The sequence below is a fragment of the Sinohyriopsis cumingii genome, chromosome 7 (genome assembly GCF_028554795.1).
Source record: "Sinohyriopsis cumingii isolate HCF-2022 chromosome 7, ASM2855479v2, whole genome shotgun sequence".
Lineage (NCBI taxonomy): Eukaryota > Metazoa > Mollusca > Bivalvia > Unionida > Unionidae > Sinohyriopsis > Sinohyriopsis cumingii.
This window is the reverse complement of record NC_142967.1, coordinates 40857389-40881989: the sequence shown is the minus strand read 5'-3', so window position 1 is coordinate 40881989 and position 24601 is coordinate 40857389. Positions and strand designations below refer to the sequence as shown.

The following is a 24601-nucleotide window of genomic DNA, read 5'->3' as shown; positions in this document are numbered from 1 at the left end:
CATTTAGTCAAAGTGAATATTCACTGCACCATGCATGTAAGATATTCAACATTTAGTCAAAGTGAATATTCACTGCACCATGCATGTAAGATATTCAACATTTAGTCAAAGTGAACATTCACTGCAACATGCATGTAAGATATTCAACATTTAGTCAAAGTGAATATTCACTGCACCATGCATGTAAGATATTCAACATTTAGTCAAAGTGAATATTCACTGCACTATGCATGTAAGATATTCAACAGTTAGTCTAAATAGGATTCTTCATATCTTTCAATATTATATATCAGTTGCACAAGATAGTCGCCATTGTGTATTTTTTGGGCAAGCACTAAATTGGCTGTTATCTGCTTATTTACCATTCAAATACTCTGATGCTGTCAAAACGATCCAAGATTCAATGTACTTACTCCTTTATGATAAGTGGATTCACTTGGCCTACTTCAAACTGATGACGTTCCAAAACATCATCCAGATGCTGCAAAACAAAAACAAAATGCACGGCTAACAAATTTTTATAAGTGCCATCAAAAGAAACAAAACTTTTTTCTTCTCTTACTGCAATTATTCTATTATCAATATTTCCTCTGCTATGCCTTTATTAAGAAAACATGGATAAGGTGGTATTTTTTTGGATTTTTATCATAGTCACATCGCTATGATGTCCGTACTGTGCTAGTTTATAATCAAGTCCAGCGCTGAGGCATCATGCCACAGACATGTAGCATCATGTACCATCCAGTCACATTATCCAGACAACAGGCTGAAAAGTCCTAACACTAACCTCTTAATGCTAAGCACTAGGCAAGGCAGCTACTAGTACCATTTTTATAAGTCTTTGATCTGATTTGGCAGGGGTTCAAAACCATGACCTCTGGCATCCAAGGCTAAAGTTTTAAGATGCAATAAATTTAATCAAATGACTGTTAAATCTGTAGATTCAATCACTAATCCAAAAATTAATATCAAGATTTAAAAGAAAACACTAAATCAGCTGTATCCTACATTTCATCCATACTTTAGGAAGAAACATAGGATTCCACATAACTCAATTCAAATTAAATTCATTCAAAACAGAAGTTGAAAACTTACTATCTTTTCCAAGCAGTTTGAGAAAAAGTAACTACTTTTAAAAATTACACTGAGAATGAACCATGATTTTTGGATTCTCTTTATCACAGAATGAAAGATAATATTTAATCCAACAATTGCCAATTTAGAGGCAAAATGGATTTGAAAACCAATTGGATGCAAGAATTACACTTAGATGTCTTGGATAAACAATTTCCCTTCCATGATGCTGTAGTGTCATTTGCAACATCAGAAAGTGTTATTTTGTAACATGCAATTTAAGTATGGAAAGGATTTATTAACTTGTATGAGGAATAAATAAAAAAAATGGAACAGATAAATGTACAGATTCAATTTCTCTTCATATCAAGCCATGTCAACATATTCTTCTGTTGTTGTTGTTGTTGTTGTTGTAGGGTTTAACGCCATTTCTCAGCACAAGATAGACTATACATGGTGGCCAGTATAACTGGTGGAGGAAGAACCCTGGAAAACCCAGGGAAGAACCACCGACCCACGAGAAGCTACTGGCAGGCTTTCCCACGTACCCACACATATTCTTTTGAAATGATACTATGGTAAGACTGGGATTCAGAATGAAATAAATACTGAAGCAAGCAGATATATATGAAAGAACAAGTAAAAAAATGAACTCAACTGAGGTTTCCTAATGCAATAAATCCACAAGCAATAACTGCAAAGTCTTGGTGAGATTTTTATGTGACTCCTGCCAACCTCTGCCAATCAAGAATCTGGTATAAAAATAACATTTTTCTTATAATGCTGGAACGAGATTTTACCCAAAATTGTAAAAGTGATCTCAATGGCTGATGAGATAATGTGAGATCATACGTTACTGTGCTGATGAGATGAAAGCTCTGGGCATTCCCTAAAATTGTAAAAGTGATCTCATTGGCTGATGAGATAATGTGAGATCATATGTTAGTGTGCTGATGAGATGAAGGCTCTGGGCATTCCCTAAAATTGTAAAAGTGACCTCATTGGCTGATGAGATTATCTTAGATCTTATATTGTGGTGCTAATGAGATACTGTTGAGATACCATATTTCTCACATGCATGGACATTTTGACTGGTTGATTGAGACATGCTTCAAAACAAAGGCATCTGTTTACAAAGTGATGTTAAATACTATCCATTTGAACTTTCTTTTTAATTTAGGCTCAAATGGTTGCTGAAACATTGTCAAGAAATGGATAATGGGAGAGATGTCTCTACAGTCTTACTTCTACAAAGTCTGGCAGAAGATCTTTCTATTGGTAATAGAAACCATTAAAGAATTTAAACATACTCTCACAGATGTCACAGAATCAGATGACAGCTAGCTGAATGCAAGCAACAAATTTATTATTCACCTAAAAGCATACAAAGTACATTTTCTGTTAGTATGTCCCAACAATATAAGAACTATACAAACCCTTCTGGATGGGAGGTAAGCCAACTGACCAGCACCATGACCTCTCAGAATGACTAAGATGAAGTCATCCTTGATAACAAGCACCTCAGATTTCAATCCTTGTCCCTCCTTAATCTGGAAATGGAAACAATGGCAAGTTGAGGCATGCAAGTAAATCTAGGATTCCAATTTCTTCCTAAGGCTCTGGAGAATTGGGAGATTCACAAACCATGTCTTACTTTCTTAACTGACGAATTACTTCAATAAACAATAAGGTCAGGGTCTGTATGAACACCCCAGATTTGAAGCATTGCTGTGAAATGTGACCTTGGCTCCAAGGCCATAAGGCTGACTGTGCATGTCATAGATTGAATTGTTTAACTTTCATTAAGTATGAACAGAATCAAACAAAGGTTTAGATCAGTGGTTCTTAACCCATGGGTCATGACCCAAAATTGGGTCACCATGCTGCTTTGAGAGGGTCACCTGGATCAATTTGAAATTTCCTGCCCATCTGGTTCTTTTCAGCATTTGATGGGTCACCAGGCTAACACCACAAACCTAACAAGTGTTGCTGCCCAAAAAGGTTAAGAACCACTGGTTAAAGTAATATAAGCAAATCAAATTATTTTTAACAAAAATGTTACTAATGATACCTTGATCCAAAGGTCAAAAGGGAGGAAGCATATCACAATGAATCGTCTTTGCTTCTGTTCCTTCCAAGTATTAACAAAATACATCAACAGGTTTTAGGAAACATAAGCATATTAAAATCAATTTGACCAAAACTTTAATGCAAATGTTCTTTGATTTTGACCACGAACTCATGGTCACTAGGGTGATTGGATGCATGGTTCCCATGCTTTTCTAAAGACATATTTCCAGGTCATTTCCAGGGTTTTTCCAGGATGAAATTAATTTTTTCAAGGTTCACATATGACCATTACTGAATCGAATAAAAGAACATTTTAGATTGTAAAACATGCATTTTCTAAATCTTAAGATGTTTCTCTTTCAAAACTCTCCAAACATCTAAGTTAGAAAAGATGATCGTGTACAAAACCATAAAATGTATCACACAAAACAAGTTTGATTATATTCCTATAAACTGGCATGTAAAGTCATTTCAATGTACAGAATAAAAATTCTAACATTCTTTTGCTGACCTGCATTATATTTCCAAGTGGGAACAACATAATGAACATAAATTAGTTTTGTTTACTTTCAAACCTTTAATTCTAAAGAATTCTATAGCAAATATATATATATATATATATATATATATATATATATATATATATATATATATATATATATATATATATATGCATCTTATAAAAAGTAAACATTTGCTTTTCATTTGCTATTACAGTATATATAAAAAATACTAAATGCAAATAATTAAAATCTTGTCTTGTAACAAAAGAGTTTAACCCTAAATTTATCTGAGCCAATAAAATCCCAAACTAGATTTTTCAAACAACATAATCTCCTTAAGATGATCTGGTGAAAAAAATCCATCATTTAAAAAATATTTTCAAACTGGTTGATTTAAATTTTAACAAAAGACCTTCAAAATGATATACTGTTGCATAAACAAGGACTAAATTTTCTGTAAAATCAACTTGTCTTCTTGTAATTTGTTAAACCAGTCTCCAAGCCAGTATTGATACAAGGCTCATATAGTTTTTTAATATATAATACAAGGAATGACAATTTCTCATGTCAGCTCCAAGATTCAACAATTTGGACTACAACTTGGGCTTAAAACGAATAGCGGTGCATTTTCTAATCTGGGTTTCCTCTGAATATCCCCACCCCATTTTTCTTATTTGGACATTTATGTTGGGGTGTGGGGTCACTGCAATTGCATATCGAAAATTTGGAATTTTCTGCCACCGTGCTTAGCAACATATGGTAATCATTTACCACTGAGCCTAGCAAATTTAAACTTATGTTATATCGACTCATACCTGCATGAAATCAATAGGAAAATGAATCATTTTCTCAGAAATGGCAAGTATTATAAATGTTATGTCTTTAATCCACTGACAAACTGGATGAAACTACAGTATAGATGAAAACTGACCCTGTACTCACCATTTGCATTACTAGTCATATGACTTCACAAACACGGTGATATCGGAAGTCAAAAAGTCATGTGATATCAACATAAAACTCCTTTTTAATGGTGTTGTACTGAAATTCAATTATATCAAATGAAAGTCAGATACTTTTTGTAAAAACCAGCAATCTGGCCAGTCTGATTTATCAATCAGACAGCACATATCAACATGGCAGTCACATGATACAACAAAACTTCAGAAGTTGTTCTTGGAATATATAAATATGGAGAATTTTGTGTTCTTTCATTTTTGTATTTTTATTACAACCAGCATACAACTTTCATTTAATAGTTTTCTATTTTTATCTCTATAACATTTGAAAATGTGGGTTGTTAAATTCGTGTACTAATGCAACTAGCAATGCAAATCATGAGTACCAGGTAACATTTCATCAACGCCATAGTTTTATCTTGTCTTTCAGCAGATTATAGACATAGCGATTTTAATACTCACAATTTCTGAGTAAATAAGTAATTTTCATATCGATTGCATGCATGTATCACTAAATCTAACAACATTTAAGTTTGCTCGGCCAGCCGGTAAGCAGCTATGCTTTGCCACAACCATGTTGGCATCGCATGATGCTAGACTTGTTTTAATACCTTCTATGTAACGAAAGATATGGATATCAAGCTGAGTTTGAAAATGAAAGTCTGCTAGACGAATCTAATCCACTGAGCATTTGGATTCCCTCATCATATATGTTTGTTGCAAGCAACCAAATGATCCATACTGCACCCTCCAAATATTCTGGTTGGAACTCAATAAATTTAACTCACGATCAGTTTAGTTACGGAAAATTCCCAGGGTCTTTCCCCAATTGTCATCAATATTTGCAAAATTCAAGAACTTTTCACAGTTGGGAAAAAATGGTCAAATCTCCCAACTTTTTTCCGATTTCCTGGTAGCGTGGGAAGCCTATGGATGTGTCAAGAAATGAATAGTTTTAGCCTCGTCATAATTTATTCCTTGTACACCTCTTCCTCGATAACTTGCACACAATGGGGTCCACAAACATAGACCGCACTACAAGCGAGGTATGAGTTACCGATGGACCTCCAAAAATTTAGAAAGAAAACGCTTTGACAACAAGAAAACCAGGGGGTGGGGGTGAGCGATGTTAGGGGACTGGGCTGTTTATTGACTGAATCCTCATTTTACAATCATGTTGATAATAATTTTTAATAATGCACTTTTTCTAATGAAGTTGTTCGTTATTCAGTTTAAAAAACATTTATTTTCAACATATGAAAGATTGTTCCAACTGGTTTCAACAACCGTCACATGTATGTGTAAAAAAATCGTCTACATTGAAACTAAATTTTTGTATTGCTCAATTAGTACAATATTGATGTCGTGAATTAATTAATTGGAATTAATAATGAAACTTCTTATCATCCTTGAGGATATCTCTTAGGCCAGTTCAAGAATTCCCTTAAACTTGCTTGCCCACAATGGTCCATATCTGTGAAATCAAACTCTTTATTTTATGCAGTGTTCATTTTGCTTGACTGCCTTGTTATCTTTGATCACAGTTATGAAAGAGTCTGTTAATTTAAGGTAGTTTATGTTACATACACAATAACATTTCTAAGTGTTCGATTGATCAAATGAAGCGAGTTCACCTGACATACGACCGGGGCCTCTAGATTGTAAGTTTGTAGGATTTTTGTGCCTTTTAACTTTTATTTCACCTATTTTATTTGATTCAAAAGACATAATTAACATGATAATACAAAGGAGGCAAGCTTTTAATTCAGTGCAACAATATAACAAATACTTCAGGAAGTCAGTTATCTAAACATGGTCAGCACTTAATTAGGTTCTCAGAACACAAATTTCAATTGATAAAAAAATTATTTAATTTGTGTTTATTTATTAAAGTACTGCCTCCACTCAGCATGAGTTACATTTTCATTGACAGAAATTTTCTTATATATCATTAATTGCATTGTACTAGGAATGTCATTTGGAAAGAAAATGTAAGAAAAATGTATGACCTATTTTTAAATTTTCTATTTCATAGTGTTGATGAAAATTTCCAGGTCCTATCTACCGTTTCGACAATAAAACGAGTGACACATCAAAGTTTCCATTATCAATTTTGATCACGATTTTTGTAGTTCAACAAGCAGGGCTCAATTTTCGGGGTATTTTCTGGTTTTAAAAAAGGGATCCATGCCTGACCCCACATTATAAGCGGGTCTGTGAGTTATCAGGGCGCGAGTTATCGAGGGAGTGGTGTATGATGAAAATCCATCAGTGAAGAAATTTATAAAAATGAACCACTTTAGCTGCAACCTTGAGCAATTATTATAACTGTGCTCTTAACTCAATTGTCAAAGGGACGAGTTAGTATATCACAGAAACTGTCTTAGCTTCATAGTGACTCATACCAAGCATGATGAGAATCTATCAGTGGGTTTAGAAAAAATATGCAAAAACACAACCATTATCTAAATTCTTGATGAATTGTTGACACCACCAACACTTCCAGCAGAAACATGACTACCATGTATCTTTCCACTTACATGGTTTTGACAACAAATCCTATAAATATTACTTTCAAAAAGGCGGCTTTTCAAAAGCAACAACAATAGGAATTATTTAACTGGCATGTACAATGTTGATGTTTGGGTACACCACTATTGTAACATCACACATGTCAAATCAGGTGGAATCATCCTATTAGGTAAGAATGTAAAATGTACAGTTTGGGAACAAAGATATGTCAAATCTGTTTAAATTCCAGCCAGATTCCTCCATATTTAAATGTTTGCTTTTGTTGGCTTTATTGGCACTTTTAATGCAATTATAACCATAAAATGATGAAGAAATGGGAGCAAGGTGCCTTTCCTAAGGGCACAGTGAGGAAGCCAACCTGGGTCGGTATCAAAGCCATAAACCATGGATTATGAGTCTACTACAACGACCACGGCTTCCCTAGATACTTAAATGTGGATTGTACACTTTAAATAGCATGAAGCAGGCAACTCAGTATATACCTCAGTGAAGTGGTTTCTCTCAACACTGAGAGACCTGCCAGATAATTGCATTGTGCTGTATTTTCCACTACATTCAAGTCCCTTTAAGATGAAACTCCAGCAGCAATTCTAAATATAATTGATGTTAGCAACACTAATGCCACTGGCAACAAAGTGGTTAGGGTAATACCCATGTCTCAAGCAAGAAAAGAATGATGGTCATGTAACTGAAAGAGAATGAAATGCCTGGGCAAAGTTGAAGAATAAGACTGAAATTTCAAGGCACAGTATCAAAAAGAGACTGAAATGCCGTGGTGCATTATTAGAAAGAGACTGAAATGTCTAGGCATAGTATTAGCCAGAGACTGAAATGTCTAGGCACAGTATTAGCCAGAGACTGAAATGTCTAGGCAAAGTATTAGAAAGACTGAAATGTCTAGGCACAGTATTAGAGACTGAAATGTCTATGCACAGCATTAGAAAGAGACTGAAATGTCTATGCACAGTATTAGAAAGACTGAAATGTCTAGGCACAGTATTAGAGACTGAAATGTCTAGGCACAGTATTAGAAAGAGACTGAAATGTCGAGGCACAGTATTAGACAGAGACTGAAATGTCTAGGCACAGTATTAGAGACTGAAATGTCATGGCACAGTATTAGAAAGACTGAAATGTCTAGGCACAGTATTAGAGACTGAAATGTCAAGGCACAGTTTTAGAAAGAGACTGAAATGTCAAGGCACAGGATTAGACAGAGACCGAAATGTCTAGGCACAGTATAAGAGACTGAAATGTTGAGGCACAGTATTAGAAGGACTGAAATGTCAAGGCACAGTATTAGAGACTGAAATGTCAGGCACAGAATTATAAAGAGACTGAAATGCCAAGGCACAGTATTAGAAGGACTGAAATGTTGTGGTGCATTATTAGACAGAGGCTGAAATGTCAAGGCACAGAATTAGAAAGAGACTGAAATGTCTAGGCACAGTATTAGACAGAGACTGAAATGTTGAGGCACAATATCAAATAGAGAATGAAATGTGGTGCATTATTAGAAAGAGATTGAAATGTCAAGATACAGAATTAGAAAGATACTGAAATGTCTAGACACAGTATTAGACAGAAACTGAAATATCTAGGTGCTCCTTCGTTTTGTAATCCAGAAAAATGTTGTTGTTGTTGTAGGGTTTAATGCCATTTTTCAGCACACGATAGGCTATACATGGTGGCCAGTATTAATGGTGGAAGAAGAACCTGGGAAAACCCACGGAAAGAACCACTGACCCACGAGAAGCTTCAGGCAAGCTTTCTCTCATACCCACATTGGCAGAATCCGAGACTCAAACCCACACAGACAGAGGTGAGATGGCAGTGATCTGTAACAGAGAGCGCTTTACACCACTCAAGGGCCCCGTAATCCAGAATAAAGTGGCAGAATAAAGTGGCACACTATGTAAAATAGGTTGTCAACCCCTTGTCTAGGCACACTATTGCAAAGAGACTGAAATGTCAAGACAGTATTAGAAAGAGACTGAAATGACGAGGCACAGAATTAGAAAACGACTGAAATGTTGAGGCAAACTATTAGAAAACGACTGAAATGTTGAGGCAAACTATTAGAAAACGACTGAAATGTTGAGGCAAACTATTAGAAAACGACTGAAATGTTGAGGCAAAGTATTAGAAATGACTGAAATGTTGAGGCAAACTATTAGAAAACTACTGAAATGTTGAGGCAAACTATTAGAAAACGACAGAAATGTTGAGGTAAACTATTAGAAAACGACTGAAATGTTGAGGCAAAGTATTAGAAATGACTGAAATGTTGAGACACTGTCTTAGAAAAAGACTGAAATGTTGCGGCACAGAATTAGAAAACGACTGAAATGTTGAGGCATAGTATTAGACAAAGACTGAAATGTTGAGACACTGTCTTAGAAAAAGACTGAAATTTTGAGGAAAAGCATATACCTGTGTGTAGCGATTCTTCTTAAGACTCTTGACCTTGCTGATGAGATTTTTCTTCATTGACAGCTCTACTTGAAGTTTTGCCAGGTCACAGACTAACACCAGACACTCCAAATCATTTTCCAAGTCAAATGTGCCTGAAAACGAATGAAACAAACTTTACCATGTGAAGCTGATATGAATTTATTTATATATATTACAACACAGGAACTTGCTGATATGCCAAACTGTGATACATATAACACAGCAACACTTATGCCAAACTTTGATACACATAATCAAGAAACACATATGCTAAACTGTGACACATGTAATACAGCCACAAAGCAAGTACGGCCAAGTCCTTACATTTAGGTAATAATTAAAATCTACAATAATTTTTAAAAAAGAACCTAAACTTTATCAAATCTATTTGATAATAACAAAATAATTGTAATATTCAAACTTTTGACAGCAATGCATAAAATGTGACAAAATGTGCCATATGTCAGGCAAATATTGCAATTCATGCCTGTATAACACAGGTATGTCACATGCTTATTATCATTAGTAATTGATAAAATCCATTCACAAATAGTGAGACAGTACTTTATCACCAAGATTTATTTGTAGCTAGAACCCCATCCATTAAAGGTTAGGACAATGTTATCCACAGGTCTTAGAATTATGTATTAAAATGTTATCCTTCACCTTACACCTGTAACTCTCTGCAGTACAGACCTTGGGATCACACCAGGTCATTAGAATGGGAACAGCCCAGCTCTTGGGTAGGAACTATTCTAAGATCACCCCTGTACAAACCTTGAGATCACTGCAGCTTAGTAGAATATTAGAATAATGGGTAGAGTAAGGCTGGGATCACTCTGCCTTAGGCCTGTTCCTTTTTCTTCTTCATGTCAGTATACCCTATAAAACAATCATCAATGCATATATGCATGTAATATTATTCAACTGGTTTTATAAATTCCATACTGAATGAAAACTTGTGTAAGATTCACTGTTCAACATGTTCCATGTGGTCCCTTGGTATAAGGCCTAGAACTCCATATCTAATAAGCACTAGTGTAAGATTCGCTATTCCATGTAGTCCTTTGGTGTAAGGTACAGATTTCCATGTCTAATGAACGATGAATAACATTCACTATTTACCATTTTCCATGTGGTCCTTTGGTGTAAGGTACAGATTTCCATATCTAATGAACGATGAATAACATTCACTATTTACCATTTTCCATGTGGTCCTTAGATACAAGGCCTCGAACTCCATTTTCCAGCTGGCACACAAGGCCTTCCTCTGTATTCTCTATGACCTTGACTTTGACAATACTTCCAGGGATAATCTGGGCCACTCTGCCTTTTGCATCTTGTATCCAAAATATAAATAAAAGTGAAGATAACCAATTCAAAATTCAGTGAACCTTTCTCAAGGAGTTACAAGCAACTAAGGAGATCAGTATGAAAATTCAAAAGAATAGTTAACTGTCAAATCAGATGAATAGGTCAGTGACCAATCAGATGAAGTTAATAAAAAAGTGTCCATTTAAATGAATAAGTATGTGTCCATTTAGATGAAAAAGTGTACAATCAGATGAACTGGTATGCATCCAATCAGATGAGTATGAAAGATTAATTTAAGAAGCATCCAATCAGATGAAAAGGTAAGCATCTAACCAGATGAATAAGTAAGCATCCAATCAGATGAGTATGTAAGTGCCCAATCAGATAAATATGTTTTATCCAATCAGATTTATAGGTAAGTGTCCAAGGTTACTTATTACAATGTTCGTAATGTAATACAAGTAGTTATGATTATAAAAAAAGCTTCAGGAAAGTCTGGCTTTTGACTTCTATTCATCTGTTGTGATCAGCTTTATAAGGAAGCACCAACCACTTAAAATTATGTCTGATATATTGTTTAAATTTCAGTACAAAAATGTACTGGGCATTCACACTGTTTATATCATATCACTCTATATTATCTTTCTTCTCTACTTCTTTATTTCATTTGACTAGAAGTAGTTAATTATTTTAATGATATTAAATCTACATGCATGTATAAATTAATGAAACATATATTACTTTCTTTGCTTACTGTACCTTTTCTCTGACATAATTACATGTATGTTATATGTACTAATAAAAGAAATCTAAAATACCAAATACAATATATATTCTGGCTTTCAGATGCATCTTTCTTCAACATATTGTCTCTTTTCTGACCATACAAAAATTAACCAAAACTTCACAGATTGTGGGAAAAGACCTACATCAAGCAGTCATCTCCCTTGGGAAGCCAAATTGGCCTCCTCCTGCAGGTGGTTGCCTAAGAGAAATTGTACTAAATATATTTCTCATCATCACAATCGTGTAACAGAAACTTACTGTTCTTCTTTCTGTACTTTTTTATCACTGCCTCCCTTTGCTCTAAGAAGTTCCGTAACAGATGAAGTCCAATGGATGTATCACCATGGTAACAGTCTGTCATCCTCAAGCTGACTAGAAACCTTTTGTTATCAATGTCTATATCAGTTACCTTGGCAACAACAGTCTGCCCTGGCGTGAAAACACTAGAGAGTTCAGGTATTCTTCTATCAACTGCAAACTGTGGGAAACAGAGACACAAAGAGACTAAGTGATATTACAGCTTCAAGTAAAATGAGTGAAGTGTTGGCTGTGTGAGACAGAGACACAACGAGAATGAATTATGTATTGACTTTGTGATATAGAAAGAAAGAGACAAGAGATTAGGTGAATTAAGTGATGTATTTGGCTATAGGAGACAGAAAGAGAGTAAGTGATCTAAATGATGTATTGGCAATGACAGATAAACACTAGAAGACTGAGTGATGGGTTGGCAATGCGAGACAGAGAAATAAAGAGGCAAGTGATGTGTAGGCTATGGAAGAGAGAGAAATAATGAGACAGTAATGTGTTTGACTATGGGAGATGGAAACAAGGAAACTGAATGATATATGGGCTTTGGGAGATGGCGACACAAGAACACTAAATATGTGAGCTATGGGAGATGGAAACACAAGTGGATTGAAGGATGTGTGGGCAATGGGAGATGGAGACACAAGGAGATTGATGTGTAGGTTATGGGGAGATGGTGAAAAATGGGAACTGAATAATGTGTGGGCTATGGGAGATGGAGACACAAGGAGACTGAATAATGTGTAAGCTAAGGGAGAAAGAGACATAAGGAAAGTGAATTATGTGCTGACTGTGTTAATATAATGCCAAATTGCATAGACTGGAACAAAAACTAATGTATATTGCAATGCCTCATAATTCCAAGAATGTGCCCACAACCCAATTTTTTCTTCAAATCACAAATCCTAAAAAACAAAAAACCATGGCCTGAAGCAATTGCTTACCTGACTGAGATCTTATTCCAAACAATAACCAAATGCAAGAGAAATTTTTTGCCAATAAATTTGTGTTAGTGGGAAAATTTCTCTTGAAATTTCTTACAATGCTATTGATTTCATATGTCATAAGAAAACCATTTCTGTTATTATTCATCCACATTTGATGGCACATCAACATAATTTCTCCATTTCTGCTATTATTCATCCACATTTGATGGCACATCAACATAATTTCTCCAATTCTGAAAGACTACCATTATGTGTTCTGTCAAAGTTGATCAAATTCTAAAGAGTATTTTTGGTTGTTTTGTGTTTTTCACATTCTAAAGAGATTTCTGGTTGTTACATGCAGTAATTTTAAAAATGAAGTTTTGTAAATGTTTTTCTATTTTTCAGTAATGGCAGCTATATCCGATGATGGGTTTATATCATTTGTTAAATTGTGTACGGCCTTCAGGCTAGGAAACTTATCTTTCAAATTTACTCAAATTCTATTGACCACTTTAAGCAAGAAGGTTGTTAAAGGATATTCTACTGTTTATAACAGCAGCCATATTTCTGATGGTGGATCAGCATCACCTAAACAAGTCCGAAATCCCTTAATGCCAGTATGTTCTCTGTCACACACCCAAACCCCTTAATGCCAGTATGTTCTCTGTCACACACATAAACCCATTAATGCCATTATGTTCTCTGTCACACACCTAAACCCCTTAATGCCAGTATGTGTCTGTCACACCTAAACCCCTTATTGCCAGTATGTTCTCTGTCACACACCTAAACCCCTTAATGCCAGTATGTTCTGTCACACACCTAAACCCATTAATGCCATTATGTTCTGTCACACACCTAAACCCGTTAATGCCAGTATGTTGTCTGTCACACACCTAACAGCATATCAGCATATTTGTATAAAGTCTGAAACCCCTTAATGCAAATATGTTCTCTGCACACACCTAACTGCATGTAGGCATATTTGTATAAAGTCTGAAACCCCCTAATACCAGTATGTTCTGTCACACACCTACCAGTATATCGGCATATTTGTATAAAGTCTGAAACCCCTTAATGCCAGTATGTTCTCTGTCACACACCTACCAACATATCGGTATATTTGTATAAAGTCTGAAACCCCTTAATGCCAGTATGTTCTCTGTCACACACCTAACAGCATATCAGCATATTAGAAATAAAGTCTGAATTCCCTTCACGCCACTATTTCTCTGTCAAATTCAGTTGAGCAATGTAGACAAAGTCATATAAAGTTTTATTCTATTTCAATAACTGATGCTACTTTTGATGGTAGATATGGAATCTTTGTAAAACTTTAAAAGACTTTCTGCCAGGAAGCTTTTTATTAAGTATGGTTAAACTAACTTATGCAGTTTTGAAGAATAAGAAATTTCAAAGTGTCTGTTTTCCTTTATGGCAGCCATATTTGATGGTTAACCAGCATCATTTGAACAAGGTTTGGGTTGTTATCTGCCATTGTGTGGCACAGCAACACCTAGTCGGTCATATTGTGCCAAAGTATTGAAAGTGCCCTGCCCAATGACATGCTGTGGTAGCCAATAAGGGCTGATTCAATACTGGGAATTGAACTAACACTTTCTGGACAGGGATCCAATGCCTAAACAACTGAGAAACTGTGACTCTACTCCATAATGTGTTTTTGGGAAAGGCACTTTCCTTTCCTCAGAACAATATAACCTTCAAAATGTTGCTGTCAAATCACAACAAACAAGAGTCTATCAAAGGAACTGATGCTCCAATGGCTGAAAATAATTTCCAGGAATTCAAAGATAAGACCATTTCTCCTTTTAACAGGCGAGTGCTGAAACCATCCTTGATATTCTTCAGTGAAAACAAGATTAAATGCTGTGGTGGACATTACTGGACATCAACTTTGAGCCAACAAGGGATCATAGGAAGTCTTTTGGTAGAATCCCATGTTGATATGACTTTCGGTTTTGGGGACCAAATGATAACAAGATTATCATGATCGATGCCATGGTATTCAACATCAGATTGGAATCCTTCCTTTCTACCAACAAGACAACATAAGAAGACTTGGGGGAAAGTTGAATTCTAATAAGACCAGCCATCTAGGATAATACTGGCCACTGTGGCAGTCACAATTAGAAGTAGAATTGGGGTCATTTTTATTTACACCAACTAGACATCATAGTAAGTCATTCGGTGAAATTCCCACCATGACATGATCATTCATTGTGGAGAAATAGAGATAAGATTTTTCAAGATGGCCACTACAGCAGGCATGCTGAATGTCTGAATGGCAGCATTAGGACCAGATAGACATCATAAAAGACCATTTAATAAAACATCATGCCAATACGACCATCCATTCATGAGGAGTAGTGATAACAATATTATCAATATGGCCACTGTTGTAGCCATATTAGACTTTATATTGATAACATTTTCATTTTGAATTACTGTAATAATATATATAAAGAAGCCTCCTGGTTCAAACCCCAATGGGAATATTACTTATCATTCTGGAGAATTAGCAATAACATGATTTTCAAAATGGCCACTGAGGCAGACATCTGATCAGCACCATTTCATTTAGAACCAACCAGACATCATAAAAAGTCTTCTGGTGAAAATCCCATTACAGTATCATTTTCCATTCAGCAGGATTAGCAACAAATAAGATTTTCAAAACAGCCATTTTGGCAGCCATATCAAACATTAGATTGGCATCATTTCATTTAAGACCAACTAGACATAAAAAAACATTCTGGAGAAAAGACCATGGCCATATTATATTTTGTTCAGGAGAAGTAGTGATAAAAAGATTTTCAAGATGACCACTGTGGCAGCCATATTGGACATCAGATCAGACCTATTTCATTTAGACCTTGTGAGAAATTTTTAAGTGAAATCCCCACATTGATAAAACAACTAGACCTTGTTGAAAGTCTTTAAGTGAAATCCCCATGTTGATAAAACAACTAGACCATGTGACAAGTCTTTAAGTGAAATCCCATGTTGATAAAACAACTAGACCTTGTGAGAAGTCTTTAAGTAAAATCCCCATGTTGATAAAACTATCCATTCCAGAAAAGTGGCAATAAAAAGAATTTCAAGATGGCCATACTGGTGGACATATTGTATATCAGATTGGCAAAATTTTCATTTAGGAACAGACATCATATGGTGTTGTCTAACAAAAATTCCATATCAATAAGGCTATCGTATACTCTTGCTTATAAGTCAAAGGTTTTTAAAAAAATAAAAATTCAATTTGTACAAAAGAGACACATCTTATAAAAGAAATGCAAAAGGTTTGATAAATCTTTATGTAAAACTGGAAACTCTCTGTTTCTAGTATGTACAAATATTGTCAATTAAAATATTTTTACATTCGCATACCACTATTCCCATTAAGAAATGAATATATGGTATGCACTGTGTTTATTTGTTTCATGACAGTATTCATTACACAATACTTGTATCTGCCGTTATTTGGATTTTGTTAATTTAGAAAATATAGTGGGTAAATTAAATAGTACCTGCTGCAAAGGGAAGTGTACATCAAAACTGTATATGGTTTTTACAATCAAGTATATTGCTTTCATTTTCATGCAAGTCTGAACAACCTGTATGTGTATTATATTCTGTGTTTTGCTGTATAGACACTGTTTGTCTTTGATGCAATAGAAGTTTTGATTTGATTTCACTTTCTTTTTCCATAAGCCAGGTTGAATTCCTTTGTGATCTGCCAGTGCACATGGGGCTGATAAAACCCCTGGCTTGTAAAGGCAACACTCACTTGTTTTCAAGGTGACAGTATATTTGATCAAGCTGCAAATCTGCTCTTGTTCAGTGCCAAGTAGAACTCCATGTACACATTTAACTATAATCCCTACCAATTACTACACTCTTATTTTCCCATTTGACAACCCTCTTATCAAGCCACACATTTGATACTTGTTATTAACAGAGGGTGTTTATTTTGCCACACAAATGACACCTGTTCAGTTGCATCCTTTTAAAGATTTCACAAACTTATGATCAAAGTGTCTCTCTTTCTCTCTCTCTCCACATCCGAGTGGTCTAAAGCGCTCTCCGTTACAGATCACTGCCATCTCACCTCTGTCTGCATAGGTTCAAGTCTCGGACTCAGCCAATGTGGTTATGTGAGAAAGCTTGCCAGTAGCTTCTCAAGGGTTGGTGGTTCTTTCCGGGGGGTTTCCCGGGTTCTTCCGCCATGTATAGCCTATCGTGTACTAAAAATGGTGTTAAACCCTACAACAACAACAACTCTCACTCCACATAAGCAACCGCTTAATCCTTGTAAACTTTGGCTTTTTCATTGCCACATTTTGATATGAACAGCATCCATACTTTTAAAATAAGGACAAAAATGGAGACTAAATGGTCCTCTAAAGCAGAGATTTAGAAATAAAGCACTTGATATTTTTACATCTATTTTGCCACTTAAATTTCATATTTAGGCACACCTGTATTAAAAGAACATTTTTAAAAAAATTAAAATGAAAGGCAACAACTTTGGAGCAAAGACTAAATCAGAAAATAAAAAGGCCACTAAACTTTTGTTGGTTAACTTTGCCTTTATTAAGGAACTATGATACAATGTTTAGTATGTTCAGCACTTCTTCCATTATATGTGTAACATTGTTCCAGTGCTTTATTGTTTAGCATGGTCCGAGTTCGTCATGGCATTTCAAAATGCAATGCTATACTGTTTAGCATTCTTTGAAAGTGAGATCCTAAATTTTTTGTGGTTCTAGTGATACATTTTTTCCTTCCTCAGAAAACCAACCTGGCTTCTGAATACAGTGAAACTCCTCAAAACCTGAATCCTCTCAAAACTGAAATATATTAAAGTCCTGAAATTTTCCTTCTTTAACACTGCTGCCAACCCCAGAGTACAAAAATAAAGATTGCTTATGACAAAAATTATTATTTTCAGGAACAAATACAAATTTTTAAAACTTTAGTGCATAGGTAACTACTTACAACATCTATAAACCTCAGTAAAGCCAGACATTAACTTGGTTAATTATTTAATGTCAAAGATGCACGTGTAACACTCTTGTACAATCTGAGTAAGTCATCAGATACAGGCTCCAAACCTTGTCTTTTCAATCATTATTGATTGCAATGCACCATCTTTCATTGATGATTTGAATTCTATGCTATTGTTTTTACTGAACTGAAAATACTCTCACAATCAGCATTTAGAATGTGGTAAAGAAAGAAGTCCTAACATACAATAACTCTGATGACTAATTTCATTCTAGCACACAAGTAATCCTTTTGCAATTTTACTGTCTGGAAAATACGTGCAAAACAGATCACCAGTATCACCAGCAACTGATGAAAAATATTTAGTGAAATGAAATTTTCATCAAATTATATCAAGGTTATGCTGTTTATATAAAGGTAGTAAGTTTAGACGGTGCTGTTGATAATGAAGCAGCAAGCTGATGTTTGTTAGCTTTTTTCATGCTGTTTTAAGTCATGAGTGCCTAACACCCAAAAGTGAAATCACAATAACACAATTTGCAACATTTTCTCCTTTACTAGATGGTTTACAAAGTTAAACATGTAGGCATAACTGTCCTTCCAATTCTGTTTTATTTTCTTTGCTGGGGAAAATTCTGACTCTTCTTTTTTCCTTTTCGATATGATGAAGATCAGATACAGTGATAGGGCACATGCTTTGCACAATCCAATACGGTGGTTAAAGACTGGCATGATAGCTGCGGTTTTGAATTAACCAATCATATTTTTGAACTCTGTATCCCTATATACACACAATACAATTACTCTAAGATTGGAACTGGGTGCCCATTCCAAACAGAAAATTACAAGGAAGTTTTTAATTGAAGTTTTTAATTTACAAAGATGAAATTTAACATGAAAAACGTACACCCGTTTTCAGGTCCAATATACAGAACAAATATGGGAAAAATGGGATACTTGGCAGCTATGCTTTAATATCAGAATTTGTTCCCAGTAAACCCAAACCCCTCAACTCTAAATACTGAAACATATTTTGATCTAAAATTGCATTTTACATTACCATTCCCCACAAAAAAGCCAAAATTCACTTCAAAATTGTTCATTTATTGTAGCTGCTAAATACCTCACACATGCTTTCACAGGTTAAACATAGTTTGGCCCTAAATAAGTCTTTTTGATGATAATAAAAGTGAGCTCTTTTTGCTAGTTGTTTTTTTTTTATTCTGGCCTATGCTTCACATGTTTGGTTTTAACGGTATCATGGGCTAACAGACCTCAAGACAAACTATGTGAATGAGGGACTAATGTCAACAATGCAGACCCTGGTAAATTATTACGCTATTTAAAAGACCAGGACATGACCTTTTATACCACTACTTCATTGTGACTATAGAGAGTTTAAAACAATTGAGAAACATAATAATAATAACCAATAAGCTTTGTTGGTGACATCTCTGTTGATTTCCTGACAAAGAAACAATGTGTAAACTAGACCTAGTCACCTCTGAATTAAGCTGTGTCATGGCATTCCAAAGCTAAACTGTTTAGCATTCTCAAAAAGGTGTCCTGGCATTTCAGTGCTACACTGTTTAGCATTATTCAAAGGCATCAATGCATTTAAATGCTATACACTGTTTAGCATTTTACAAATGTGCGTCATGACATTTCAAAGCTACACTGTTTACCATTCTCTAAAAGGTGCCATGGCATTTCAATGTTGCAGTGTTTAGCATTCTCCAAAGGTGTCATGGCATTTCAATGTGACACTGTTTAGCATTCTCCAAAAATGTCATGGCACTCCCATAAGCACTGATCTTGTTTATCAAATAGTGAAGACTCCGATCAACCATATCATGAATTATTAGAACAAGGCTTAAAATTTCAACACATAAACACATATTATATTGAAATGAAATGTTAAACTTCCACACATAACTAAACAAGCTTTAATTTTTTGTACCTTATTAGGGGATAAAGCAAACAATCCTCCTGGGAACTCAACAAACACCCCATAAGACATAAGATTCTTCACTACACCAGGATACATCATTCCCAGCTGTAAAGATAAGCAAAGTATTAGTGCTGAGTGCTATTTAACTTCATGTAATGTCATTTTCAAATTTATTTTTTGCATATATGATATTTTAAAAAATGAACATGATTAAACATGCCAAGTTTTGTACCTTCAGACTTTCTTTTGATAATGATGACACAAATCCTACAAGATTTAGATACATGTACATTTTACATGGACATGACATCTTGATCAACAGATAAAAACATTCTGAGCTAACTCCTTCCAATAAAAGTTGCATGCATAAACACCTATGAAGTTTTGGTCTCCTCTTCCCCATGTTAAAAACCCTGACTTTATAGTATACTATCCTCCTTGTTAAAAACCCTGACTTTATGGCATACTATCCTCCATGTTAAAAACCCTGACTTTATGGTATACTATCCTCCTTGTTAAAAACCCTGACTTTATGGCATACTATCCTCCTTGTCAAAAACCCTGACTTTATGGCATACTATCCTCCTTGTTAAAAACCTGACTTATTTGCTTTTGCAAAATCTCTTCCTTATTAAAAATATGTGTCTATTTTTAACAAACTATTCCCTTTGTTAAAAACCTGACTTTCTGGCATACTCCCTCCTGCTAAAATTCTGACTTTATGACACACTCTCCACCTCATCTGAACTCAGTTACATAAACCAAAGTACATCCCTAAAACATAAGGCTGTACTCAGTATGCATACAATTATGCTGTGTTTCCTTATAAAATAATTGTCAGCAGTAAATAATAGTTACATTGAACACAGAGAAAAAAGTGAGCAGAAATAAAAGCTTGGCATCTAAAGTACCCTATTATTACAGATGATTCTCAAGGACAGTTATCCTACACAACACACTTACCTTTAAGTCACTTAGCTCTGGCAACAACTGGTTAGATTTGGAAGCTTCAATAAGGCTTTGTTTGGCACTCACAATCTTGTTCAGAGTAAAGGTAACAAGTAAATACTGAACAAATAACAAAACTTAATGTGAATGTGCATAAATCATAGAGACATGATCTAATCAAGAGTGGTTTATCATATAGCTGACATCTTGTAACCTATCATAAAAATACCAGGTCATTCAGCACAAAGCTGATATGGGAAAGGTAACCTGTTGTGTTGCTGGTATAGGTTCCACCTGGTCAAAGTGAACCCTTTAGAATGAATGACACTGGGAAATGATCTATATTACCATAGAAATTTGTGATAGTGTGTTATGATAGTGTCATTGCAAACTCAGACACTGGGAAATGGTCTATATTACTGTAGAAATTTGGGATAGTGTGTTATGATAGTGTCAATGCAAACTCATACACAAAGCAGTGGTCTAATACTATTGTACTGTAGAAATTTGTGATAGTGTGTTGTGATAGTGTCATTGCAAACTCAGACACTGGGAAGTGGTATATATTACTGTAGACATTAGTGATAGTGTGTCAAAACAGTGTCATTGCAAACTCAGACACCAGACAGTTGTCTGTATTATTGTAGACATAGGTGATAGTGTGTTAAACAGCATCACTGTCTACTCAGACAGTAGACAGTGGTCTAATACAATATTAATGTAGACAGAGGTGATAGTGTGTCAAAACAGTGTCATTGTCCACTCATACACAAGGCAGTTGTCTAATACTATATTACTGCAGAACTAAGTAACAGTGTGTCCAAACAGTGTCACTGACCACTCAGACAGAAGGCAGGGATCCTATTCTATATTACTGGAGAAGCAGGTAGTAGTGTGTCAAAATAGTGTCATGGTCTAATACTATATTATTGTAGACGGAGTTGATAGTGTGTTAAAACAGGGTCATTGTCCACTCATACACAAGGCAGTGGTCTAATACTATATTACTGTAGAACTAGGTAATAATGTGTCAAAACAGTGTCATTGACCACTCAGACAGAAGGCAGTGATCCTATTCTATATTACTGGGAGAAGAAGGTGATAGTGTGTCAAAACAACATCATTCTCCATGTAGTAAATAAACAGTGGTTTAATACTATATTACTGTAGATGCAGATGATGGTGTATCAAAAGAGTGTCGTTTTTCACTCAGACACTAGGCAGTGTCTTATTTTACAGTGGAAATAGGTGACATTATCCACTCATGAAGACATGGTTTCTTAAGTATATGATGTTAAACCAAAACTTCTCCAAATCATCTCAATAAAATAAAAACTGATAAGTCAAAATGTCATACCAAACCCTACATTTCTATAATCATTATAGCTACTGCATACCTATGAATCATTGAATTTTGCATTACATTTTTACACAATGAGATAACTTAAGTACTAAGACGAAATTATGCAAGCTGGAAATGTATGGGTTAATTTGCTAGTTTGCTGAAGGATACAGTAATGCTGGTCCTGTTGTAGTACATGACTTGAGGAATTTTGGAGCCCTCCTTATACATGTCCCACAACAATTCACACATTGCCATGGAATCAGATAGGTGGATCTTTGGCAGAAAAGCTTTCTTCCCTGAGGGCTGCAACTCAACATCTAAGCCTTTCTCTCCCTTCTGGATTACCACACAGTCCACCAGCTATAGTAGAAATAAATTCCCTTTAAATGTTCATCATTTTCCATATAAAGTTCTACAATGAAACAATATTATATTTGACTAACTTTAATGAGTTACTGCCACATCATAAAAATTATATATATATATATATATATATATATATATATATATATATATATATATATATATATATATATATGTGTGTGTGTGTGTGTGTGTGTGTGTGTGTGTGTGTACGTATGTGTGTGTGTGTGTATGTGTGTGTGTCTGTGTGTGTGTGTATCATGGTACCTTCAGACTTTAAAACAAACTCTACTAACAAGAACCTTAGTTTACTCAGTTTATCAAATAACATCTTCACACAATATTTAAAAAATGGAGTTGAAAAATCACACACATTACGAATTGTAACTTTATTAAGTCAATGAAAAGAAAATCTCTCAAATTATCAAAATTAATACTAATAACATACCTTTCCTATCTGAAAGTCACTGGGGACATCAGCTTTCCTTTGTCCAAATGGTGCCTTGCTGGAGAGCTTTAAAAGTGTAAAATTATAATGATTTAGCTTCATACAATAAATGATGAAGAAATGAGTAGTTTTATGTTGAAATACAGAAAACACTAAATCATGTTTAATAAAGTCCATACTGATGTAATGTAAAACTGTTAAACAAAAAAATCTGGAGGCAAATAATAATAAAATATTATAGTAAAACAAACATACATGTATAAGCAAACTTTTAGGACACTCAGAAAATTATGTACTATCAATCACATAATACAATATCATTTGGACTTCTTTGGGTGGCAAAAATAATTATTTATTTCTGTCTGAAAACATCTTAAAATGTTATGTTCAGTGACTGAAAACATATGAATGACAAGTGACATGAAGGATTTCAATTGTCGAAAACTGGGATAACCATTTTTAACTATTCAAAAGCCTGCTGAACCTTTTATTTCAAAGTATATTACTCACCTGTAAAATAAAAATCTCAATCATAAAAGAGAATAAAGAATGGTCCACCCTTTATTGCATGAAGAAACAGTTCAAGTAAAAGTTGTCATCTTAAAAATATTGTTTAATAACTCCATCGTTGATTAGACTAAAATCTGTACCTGGTCATGAACATGCCAAATGAAATGACTCCCAGTTTGTTCAGTCCAGTACTGAAACTTTTATAACTCTAAATTACACTTGAATATTTAAAAATTCCTAACACATGATCAAACGATTTGTCTTTTGTCTTAAAAAATGGTAAATATACAATTAATCAGTGAAATCAATTCCTGTATAAGTAACTGTCACATGACTGGGTGTCAGTTTTAGTATAACCTGCAATGGAGAAATTACACAAACCCTTTGAATTGAGGACTTTAAATTTAATGCTTATCTCTTTCAATAAAAGGTGACATAGTATTCCAATGAGATTTTATCCACAGATGAATAATTTACAGACCCTGATCTGCTGTTACATAATGTGCTGGCAGATCTGTGTCTGTGCAGTTTATTAGGAGTAATCAGAAGAACAAATGATATAGATGCATATTTGAGGGCACATTATGCTATGGCAGATCAGGATCTTTTTTCAGTCTGAAACAATGTATTAACAAGTACATATGGCACAGAAAATATGTTAGGAGAGCAAACAACACCTTGCAAATCTTGCCCTCCCAAATGATACAAGACTGTGAGCCTGCCTGGGATTTTAATGTGCATTTGTTAACAATGATACAACCTGATGAAATCTGAAACCAGATGTCTGGGAACTGTGTTATCTATTGACTTTGGGGAAAAATGATCAGAGTTGTCAGAAATAAATACCTTTGATAGCACCTTTTTCATGATTCAAAGACATTCACAATGGGTTTCATCACAAAGAAGCTGATGTACATGAGTTCTCCTGATGAGACTGATGGGCACCCAAGCAAATATCATGCTGCCATCAGGGCATATTGTTATTTCCAATCATAGAATCTTTCACGCAATGACCAAAAATGGGAATATGAAAGTATGCAACATGGAGGCCTGAATTGACCATAAAATCTGTCTTGTA

At 34.8% G+C, this 24601-nt stretch overlaps 1 protein-coding gene across 1 annotated transcript in view; it reads right to left on the bottom strand.

Moving 5' to 3' along the window:
* LOC149795087 (protein RRP5 homolog) overlaps window positions 1-24601 on the bottom strand; it is a 135652-nt gene that overhangs the window by 44826 nt on the left and 66225 nt on the right. Inside the window, exons 17-25 of the mRNA XM_089964797.1 lie at window positions 23014-23079; window positions 22371-22562; window positions 20873-20947; window positions 19919-20014; window positions 11951-12170; window positions 10794-10931; window positions 9572-9705; window positions 2511-2624; window positions 414-481 (exon numbers count right to left, since the gene is read on the bottom strand). Of these exons, the coding sequence (XP_089820923.1) occupies window positions 414-481; window positions 2511-2624; window positions 9572-9705; window positions 10794-10931; window positions 11951-12170; window positions 19919-20014; window positions 20873-20947; window positions 22371-22562; window positions 23014-23079 (1103 nt within the window). The remainder of the gene's footprint in view (window positions 1-413; window positions 482-2510; window positions 2625-9571; window positions 9706-10793; window positions 10932-11950; window positions 12171-19918; window positions 20015-20872; window positions 20948-22370; window positions 22563-23013; window positions 23080-24601) is intronic.